Source organism: Triticum dicoccoides, chromosome 2B (genome assembly GCF_002162155.2).
Source record: "Triticum dicoccoides isolate Atlit2015 ecotype Zavitan chromosome 2B, WEW_v2.0, whole genome shotgun sequence".
Taxonomy (NCBI): Eukaryota; Viridiplantae; Streptophyta; class Magnoliopsida; order Poales; family Poaceae; genus Triticum; species Triticum dicoccoides.
In genome coordinates, this window is record NC_041383.1 from 817,750,044 (window position 1) to 817,760,483 (window position 10,440).

At 42.8% G+C, this 10,440-nt stretch overlaps 1 protein-coding gene across 1 annotated transcript in view; it reads left to right on the forward strand.

The window, feature by feature from the left end:
* Window positions 1–318: 318 nt before the first annotated feature.
* LOC119366587 overlaps window positions 319–10,440 on the forward strand; it is a 13,421-nt gene continuing 3,299 nt past the window's right edge. The window contains exons 1-3 of the mRNA XM_037632346.1: window positions 319–1,439; window positions 4,060–4,578; window positions 5,246–5,842. Coding sequence (XP_037488243.1) covers window positions 399–1,439; window positions 4,060–4,578; window positions 5,246–5,842 — 2,157 coding nt within the window. The 5' untranslated portion in view covers window positions 319–398. The remainder of the gene's footprint in view (window positions 1,440–4,059; window positions 4,579–5,245; window positions 5,843–10,440) is intronic.

Genomic DNA, 10,440 nt, shown 5'->3' on the forward strand with positions numbered 1-10,440 from the left:
AAGACATGCCCTTTATATTTTTTTGTATTTGCAGCCAGGCTTGCAGCTGATGTCGATCCCCTTTATGATCCCATCTCGTGGTTCCAAGTGGATGTACCAGCTCCAGCACTAGCTACATCACGCCACACAGGGATGTACTGCTAGTGCCTCCCTGTTTAATTGTTTTCTTGCAGCCCTGGCTTCCTTTCTTACCCGACCTCCAAGTCTCCATTACAATAATAGCAAAATTTACCATCTCACAGCTCCTCTCCATCCTCTTCTTAATACCTTCTCAGTGTGCTGAGTTGATGCACAATACTCAGCAGCAACCACCATCCATCAGTTGCTAGGAACATCACAAACACAAAGCACACAAGGAGAGAGAGAGAGAGAGAGAGAGAGAGAGAGAGAGAGTATCAATGGCGGACTTTGCGCTTGGGTTAGCCAAGACGGCGGTGGAAGGGACCCTCAGCAGGGTCCAATCCGCGATCGATGAAGAGACCACGCTGAAGGCGGCGGCGCAGCAAGACCTGGTGTTCATCACCGGGGAGTTTCAGATGATGCAATCCTTTCTTAACATCGCCAGTAAGGAGCGTGCCAGGAATGAAGTGGTGAGGGCCTGGGTGCGGCAGCTCCGTGACCTCGCCTTTGATGTTGAAGACTGCGTCGAGTTTGTTATCCACCTGGATAACGACTCGACCAGGAACTGGGTGTGGCGCCTGGTGCCGTTTTGCATGGCACCACCTCGGACTCGGGACCTCGACAGCGCAGTTTCTGAGTTGAAGCTGCTCAAGGCGAGGGTTGAGGAGGTGAGCCAGAGGAACACCCGCTACAATCTAATAAGCGACTCTGGCTCCAATCACATTCCATCGGTTGTGCAGTTGGCCCCAACCGCCCCATCAACAATGGACATCCTGATGGAGCTATGGGAGGCCAATGGGAAGCACCGCGGTTTTTGCAACCTCCAAAAGTTGATAACCAATGAGGGCAATAACCTTCAGGTAATCTCTTTGTGGGGAAGTTCAGGATCTGATATTGAGGGGGCACAGATCATCAATAAGGCCTACTGTGACCCAGAAATCAACCGGATATTCAAAGTCCGTGCCTGGGTAAAGCTGCTGCATCCATTTAACCCTGACGAGTTCCTCAAGAACTTGCAGACTCGGTTGCACGCCAGCTCTCGGTCTTGCCGAGCTGTCAATTTCAAGGACAAGACTTCAGAAAATGATTCCATGAAGCAATTGACTGAGCAGAGATATCTGGTCATCCTTGAAGGAATACCTAGTGTTGCAGATTGGGAAATCATCAGAATGTACCTGCCAGACAATAACAACGGCAGCCGGATCATTGTGTCCACTAAGCGGATAGGGGATGCCATTTTTCTCACGGGGGAGCCATACCGGGTATCAGTGCTCCGAGAGTTCACAGGTGGTCATTATCTTTGTGCATTTTATAAGAAGGTAACGCCCTAAGCCCAAGAAAACTCTAATTAGTAGTATGTACTTCCTACTAAATTACCTCGCCCTTGCCAAAAAAATCGCTTCATTTCATATCTTAACACGTGCGAGTGAACATATTGATTCATACGTTTGATTGTCTCCTATTCCTTTGGGATGAGAGATGAAGGGGAAGGAGAGCATTATGAATTTATTTGGAATACAATCTAACCGCCAGTGACCAAAAATATTGTCAACACTTATGGGCGGATAAATATTGGACGCTATTTGGATGATGGACCAAGTAGAACACGCAAACTTGCACCGAAAACCAATGAAAAAATAGTAGATTTAGCGCCGCCATTCTCCAAATACTATACAAGTTATAGTGTGCCATATTTGAAAATAGCATTTTGCATAAAATTGTCAAATATATCACTGGTGCCGGTGAAGTGGTTGACATCGGCACTATCTTGCTGGAGTTGGAGGCGTGGCTCACGAACTGCCACCGCCTTGGCTCATGAGTCAGAATGCCGCCATCATGCTATGGCGCGAACAGCGCCGCAACAAGCAAATTAGCAAAAACGTAACGTGACCCTTCCAAATATGCTATCGCGACGCTATAACGTTGAAACAGAGGCGTTTGATTGTCTCATTGTGAGTATAAAAACTACACTTCTTACTTCCTTCAAAATTGCGAAGGGCAAAGTTGTCTTTGGTTAGCCACAACTTCCCTCCGAAGATACTACATGAAGACTATAACTTTTGGTGGACTCTCTGTCTTCCAAGTTTTCTTGTATTATCCACTGGACCTCAAAATGCGTGAGTACACGGTACATAAAGTCAACTGTGAAGAACCTATATGTAGTAAGGTTCGAGGGAAACACATCATGTTCTTGCGTCAGGTTAATCATATCTAGTGGGGATAAATGATTTTTCCATGACATAAGATGGGGACCATTCAAATCTCACCTGAAAAATATATTTGCCGTAAGGAATTGAGCACATTTGCAAGATTATCATTCTTACTGCGAACAATGCAGTATAAATCTGAGGAGTGTGGCGTTGCCTAGACACATGTCCCCTAGTAAACGAATTTCCAACCCATCTTTTATCACAAAGGATCCAAAGGGGAAAAGATTTTCTTTGCCACCATTAGACCAGCCCAAAAGTGTGAGGCATCGGATTTCCAATAGGCCCGAAACACCACTTTTTGGCCTATATGCATATTTTGCAGTAAGGTTTTTCAAATGCCATCCTCACTAAGTTGAACAACCATTTACTAAGTAAGGCATTATTCTTGACCTGCAGGTCATGAATGCCAATGCCACTTTGGTTTTTCGGACTATAAACTATGCTCCATCTAGGTTGTCTGTATTTTTCATTCACTATCTCCCTACCAAAAGATTCTGGATCTGGAATTATCCAACATTTGCAAGACCCATTTTGGGAGTAAAAAAAGCATATAAAGAATCATATTTGTGATGACATAATTGATCAAGACTAGTCATCCTTCAACAGAGGGCGACTTGCCTTGACTTGATTGGAACTAGTACAACTAGACTTAGACATCCAAGCCGACTCAATCTAGCTAGCTTGCATATGTATACAAGAATATGCAAAATAAAGACATAAACTAATGAGAGTCATGATTCGCTTCTGATAATATAGGGTAGCTCCTACGCAACTACCCTCTCACAATGGGTATCATCAGGTAGTATCATTAATCATCATGCAACTCCAGTTAGGCATATGAATGACATGACATAGCAATATATGAAGAAAAAGAAGGTACTAATATCATACTATCATGATAACATAAATTCACGAGTTACTAAGATGAGTCTACAAAGTAATAAATGAAGTCATATATGATATTACCTACTTATGATATTATGCATTATCGAGTTAGTATCATAGATTAGTATCATATGCATGATATTCACTTATGATAATGCCCAGTGTGAGGCTACTCGCAATGGGGAGTATCATACTTAATGTTTATTTGCAATAAATGACACATACTAGTATAACATTTAATATGATACGGTATCATAACTTAGTATTATACTCTCTTTCCTCATTTAATCGTGTGTCACCTCCGCAAAAATGCATAGTTGGCGTGCATGATATGATACTCCCATTGTGACCAGCCTAATGTATACGATACTACCATCATAATGCATAGTATCATAGATTACTACTATATTAGATGCCCTTGTTTAGTGTCCTAAGAAAGCATAGCAGTATAACATTTAATTTACCACGATATGGTATCATTATAGCATACTCAACACTCTATTTCTTCATTTATTCTATGTCACTATATCAATATTGTCTAGTTGGAGTACTACCTCCGTCCGGATTTATTAGGGCCCCTAGTATTTTTAGCCAAACTTTGACCATTCATATGAGTAACAAAATATAAAATATATGCTACAAAAAGTACACTGCTGGATTTGTATTTGAAAGAGCTTTTCGAAGATTTTTGTACTATAGTTATATTTTATTAGTTAAATTCATTGGTCAAACTTTAGCATAAATTGAGAGAGGACCTAATAAATCAGGACAAAGGCAGCGCTAGTTATGATGCTCACACTGCGGACAGTCTGAGAGGTCTAACAATTCTCATTATTACGTGCAGGGTTCAGGGCGTCGAAATGTTATGGGTGACCTTATTCGCCTATCAAAACGTGCTGGTGTCGTCTCTGTTTGGGGGACCAGTGATGACAAATCAAGTCTCGTCAAAGAATTTCGGGATGAGTACCGGAAAAGAGAATGTATAATTGACGGATGGGTTGATGTGGCCCATCCATTCATTTTGAAGGACTTCTACAAGAGCTTGTTGCAGTCGATCCATACGGATGGTATTGAATCTGCCCATGGATATCCTGAATCTTTCGTCGATCTACACCTTGAACTAATCGAAGGATATATGGAGCGATGTTTATGTTGGGTGCTTTGTAATCGAGACTGTCTGGTCGTTATTAACGGTCTGCAGTCCACAGAGGATTGGCAGCTTATTAAAAGTGCATTCGCATCGGATATTAAAAGTTATGTAATTGTCATAACGAACGATGAAAGCGTGGCCACAAGTTGTGTAGACCATGAATATCGTGCTCTCAACGGCAACGATGTAGGCCTGCATCCATCCATGCAACAGGTATGCCTACTTCAATAGGCTTAATTATACTCTACTTTGTGCATGTAGTCTGCCAGTCAGTTTAACTTTCGTGCCTATTTTTATTTATAAATCACATCTCGGCGAGTGTTGGTTTTAGTACGACACTTATTTTGGATCTGCGGGAGTATTATATATCTAGTTAACATGAGTGCATCATATTTTTACGGACAGTAAAATTATTTTTACATTAGAAGTGAAACAATAACGTAAGAAAATATATATCAGCCTAAAAAATGTTATATGGTAAAATGAAGACCGTACAAACATAGTATACAATATACATAAAAATGTAATTTTTGGGATCTTATGACGACACTCGTGGTAAGCAATCCAAACATGATGAGAAAAAAACACTTATTGTTTGATTTTCTTGTGCCAAATTTAATGTAGTGAGTCAATATGAACAAAACTATTTGTATGCCAAACAAAAAAAATCATTATAAGGATCGAAACAATACCTGGGTGCAAAATAATTTATTCTGCGTCATGGTGATGAATACATATATGTATTGTTACACCCGTGTGTTTTGAACTGTACCTGAACTCTACGTAGTCCTCCTAATTGGTTATATAGATTTTGATGCTGGAGACAATACATGTAACATCTCTATCTCTCTCTCTCTCTCTCTCTCCCTCTCTCATGCAGGTTTCTGACTACAATGGATATGGAGATTACGAGAAGGTTTCTCGGAATATCTTTCTGTCCAACAGGGCGAAATATAATATAATGAGCCCGATGTCTCAAAACAAGGTGTCTGCTAAGCTCGTAGACAGTACTGGGGTCACCTCGGTATGGGGCATTGCTGGTGTTGGGAAATCAACTCTTGTCGGAGATGAATGTGCACGTATGTCTCGACCTTATGGAAAGTTTGCTTGGGTTGATGTGCCAGATCCGTTTGATTTGGTGGAATTTTCTCGGCTCTTACTTCTGGATTTCCATCAGGGTAATCTTAAAGCCATGGAAGCTGCAGCAATTGGTATTATGGAGGGTGAGGACCCAATTCAAGGATGCCGTGAAATCATGCGTCAAGACGGGTGTATCGTCATTATTGACGGTCTGCGGTCCACATATCACTGGGACTTGATTGAAACTGTCTTTTTATCCCAGCCTACTACGGAGGCCAAAATAGTAGTCATCACAACTGAACAACGCATCGCCAAACATTGTGTCAAGCAGCAAGTAGATCAAATGGTCAATGTCAAATGTGCAGAAGATCACGAGGCCTGTGAGATCTTCGAAAAGGTCTGTTTCATTAATTGCGCTGAATCATTGCCCTGCTCTATTTCAAGCAATTTTAGTTTAGTTTCTCTCTAGAAATTAAAGTAGGCACTGATGGAAGCCGCAAACTTGCAAGGTGAGGTAAATTACCCCTTGTCTGTTATCCCCCATTCTGTGAAACTCTTGTTAATTGTTTCTCTGAATTTTTCGTCTGTCACTGAATCTGCCCCTAAAATTGAAGTAAGTTACCCACCCGTCATCCATTAATAAAAATATTAAAAAAATAGCGTTTCCCCGATTTATTCGTACGTCATAGGGCTCTCCAGTTTTTCGCGAGACTAACCTTTTCTTTTTCTTCTCAAATACAAGCATCGAGGATGTACTAAAAAACATACATGCATCAAGGATCAAATCCAACATCTATCCATTGTGGCCATGTTAGAATGCAGGTGTCTTACGTCCGCATGTGCGTGTGGTCAAGTCGGGGCACCTATAGGCTATAGCCTTTGTGCTCCAAGGGATAACCTAGGAAAATACACCTAGTGGGCGGTGGGGCGAGCTTGTGCGGACTGGTGCTACTGGTGTTGGGGAAACATAAGCAGACAAAAACACACATGTGGTCATACGTTGGGTGGTGACCGAGAAGAAGGAAGTAGGGAGTTGCGAAGTTGATCGCCGAGGGTGGTTGCCAGTTTAGGATGTAAGTAGCAGTGTGTAGGGCTTCTACAAAAAATGGAGGCGGAAGGTTTGCGTGAATGAGAAGCACACGAAGAATGTCATTCGTCATTCTGTGTGCCGTTCAGCCTTTACTTTTTGCGGGGAAGTGTAGGGACATGACAGATGGAAAGAAGCGTCGTGGCGTGAGAAGAGATCGCACAAGGAAGAGGCGAGAAACTTGCCTCCATTGTCGTATTACATGCATTGGATTAAAATATGAAATTGTGTGAGCACATAGGTGAAGATCAATAAACGGTGTTGGCAGCGTCGGATTTGTTGCGCAATGGGAACGTTGCAAGTAGTGTGAATAATAATCAAATATCACGAGGTAATACTAAAATACAGAAAAGCTATAGACGGGCGAGGTGCCGAGGTCCATATGTCACAATGGATCAATTGAAAAGGTGCACTCCTTTTTATAGAGGTAAATACACCAGTTGTTATAGAACTTGCACGTGATGGTCAGTTTGATGCATAAACTTGCAAAATAGTACATGTTTCTGATCATTTAACTTGTTCTCGACGTATCGAAAATAAAACAAGAAGGCAAGCACCATTGCATTTTATTTATTTATGTAGCAAGCAATAAAGACAAAATGAAGAATTCTAGTGCTGTCAAGTTTCGAACCCTGGACCTGCATCTACTTGTAGCGTCGAGATAGCCACCAGACCAAATAAAGGTCGACGTTTGACATACACTACTAGGTTTATATTGGTTTAAGGTGGAGTGTACAAAAGATGGAAAAATTTACGAAAAAACATAGGCCATGATTCGAACATGTGATGTCTGGTTGCTCTCCCGCGAGCGTGGTTTAACCATCGTGACCACAAGGACAAATGGTGATATTAAATGAGAAACAACACTTGTCTTGTCAATTCTTCATTTTTCATATTTGTGTATACATCAAAAACATTTTTAGCATGATTAATAATCTTTGAAAAAACATTACATGTTTAGCATCTTTCAAATATATGATTAATATTTTTTATGTATGTTTTGATGCCTACTTTTACATACACACTGCACATTATTTGTATACATCAGAAATAATTTGATACATGTTTAAGAAATTCCAAATAAAAGATTATTATTATTTTTCAAATATATGTTTTGATGTCTACTTTTACATACACATTGTAATTTTTATATGCATCCGAAACATTTGTCTACACGTTTAAAATTCTCCAAATGCATGATTAATATTTTTAAAATATAGGTTTGATGTCTATTTTTCATGCACATTATCCGTTTTAGGTATACATCTAAAAGCAATTTTACACAAGTTTAATATTTTTTAAGCATATGATTAACCCTTTTTCAAATACTTGTTCATATTTTTTATGTTACAAAACATTTTTCAAACTATGTAAACATTTTTGTTAGATTGTATAAACATTTTAAAAATGTCATGGATATGTTTTTGAAAATGCGTGAATATTTTGAAAATGTAACTTATGTTTTTTTAGTTACACAAATATATTTTGCAATGTTTAGAGATTTTCTAAAATGTCAGTACCTATTTTTTGTAACACAGTGACATTTTTAAATGTTCCAAACACCGGAATATAAATAGTTTTCTTATATATAACAATAAGAAATGACAACATAAAATATTTTTTATCCCTTGTGGACAGGCTATGTTGACGTAGCCTGGTGGTTAGCTTAGTTAAAGGTGATCAACCCCTCAAAAAAAAGTTAAATGTGATCATGAGGTCACTTGTTCCAGCCGCGGGGCTCCCTTTTTACTGATTTAATTTATTTTAAAAAATTGGTCAATCTTCATACGATATAAAGCCTAGTCATGGCATCCACACATGAAGCGTTGTTGGTCTGGTTGTTATCCAAATGAGTCTTCTATCGGTAGTTCGTGGGTTCGAAACCCCATCCTTGCTCATTTCTTTTTTTTTTGTTTTAGGGACTTGATACATAAAACAAAACCCTGAGGGCTTTCCTGTAAATATACCATGCCATACCGGCTGACAGCTTGCTTATTTCTTTCATTTTGTTTTAGGGACTCGATACATAAAAACAAAAAACCCGAGGGCTTTTTTGTAAATATACCATGTGACAGCGGCTGACGGCGGGCGCTGGCATGCGATGAAGATGACCAAAAACACCTATTTTACAAGATTATGTACCAAACTGATGGTCATGTGCAAGTTCTATGACTCTATGTATTTTCCTTTTTTTATACTAAATGAGGAAATGACAGCCGAGGCTGCTGGCCTCATTTACACGATGAGCAAACAGTAGTAGTAGGCAAGTCTTTAGTACAGTTTGGAAGGAAATCACGAGCTAAGGCAGAAACTGATTTATTGCTAGCATGCCCTAAACGAAGGTGCCATAGGCCATTGCCATTGATGAAGAGTGCTGCCTGGAACGGGATTTGGAGAAGAAGGGGTAGAGATCCCTGTGGCTATTGGACCTCATGATTGTTCTTCCGATTGCTAGGTCCTTAACGGAGAAGCCGGAGGGGTCAAACTCAATAGATTAGAAATTATCTTGAGTAAAACGACGGAAATTAAATTTCTGATAATAGTAGGAGAGATCAGGACGTCCTTAAGGGAGAAATTTGAGAGAGAGGTGGAGCCGACGACAATAATGGGGAGGCTAGAACCGTCGCCTACGAGGATGCCAGAGGAATGACGCATATACGGGGAACCATACAAGGTCATAGTGCTCGCCGTGCCTGCTATGTGCGACATGGCGCCCGTGTCGAGGATCCAGTCTTAAGCGCTGTCGGCCTGCTGGTTGTACTATTCCCACATCGGCCCGCCGAACGGAGATGCAAAAGCCACCGGGTAGGCCTGATGCCGGTGTCGGGGCAGGGGCCTAGGACGCCTGCGACGTTGGCGCGACCCAAGTTGCTCGAGGTGGAGGCAGGCCGGGGATGAGGGCGTCGTATGGGGAGAAGTAGCCTGTGGGGGATTGCGAGGCGAGGATGGGAGGAGCAGCGTTGCGCCCAACCGAAGCACCGCTGGAGGATTGGGATATGGCTCTAAAATATACAAAGTTTAGAAAAGAGAAATCTAAAAGGGCAAAGCATACTGCTCACATTACCGAAAAAGGGTTTACCCCGCTTTGTATACAAAGCAACCAACCGAACCATCCAACGATAGGTGCTGGGGCGGAAACAGCACAGTCACACCCAAAAGAAAAGAAAGAGAAAATACAAGAGAAACAAACGCCGACAACGGCGGATCGACAAAGAAACGAAGAAGCCTCGTGGCCGCTGCACCCACCGGAGATCTCCCACCAGACTCCGAGCCTCCGAAGCACCGGTACCAATCAACACCTTCAAGAAGGAACGCGACGAAGACGACACTGCTGCCAAGGGTTTCCCCCGGTACGGTGAGGGGAGAGGAAGGGTAGCTCCGACGCCCTCCAGGAAGGTCTGGCGGCACCCACAAGCGCCACCGCGTCGATGTCGGCCAGGCCAACAGAGATTTCTCCCGATCCCAACCTCCACCTCAGGCACTCCGAAGCTCGCCGCCAAACAGACCCTCACCCTGCGCCAGCCCGGACACGAAGCGTTCAACGCTGTCTCACCACGGCACCGTGAAGCATGGTCGGCACGATGAAGAAGAAGAGCCGGGACCAGGCAACAGCACCATCGGCACGCGGGAGGGCCCCACCTCCACCGCCGAAGACGGTAGCTGACCGGACGCAATGGCAGGAACACACCAGGCCCGTGGCCGCACAGGCCCGGCCGGGAACGCAGAGGCCCGTAAAGTTCCCGCCTTCGCGCTGCAGCCGGCACGCCGTCGGCTCCGCCGCCCCTCTCCAAGCCGCTCCCCTTCCTCCCCACACCGAAAGCCGCCAAGGGAGGCACCACCACCACGCGCACCGCCGGCCACCATCACCAGGTCGCCGGACCGCCACCGGCCGAGCCGCACTACCGCCG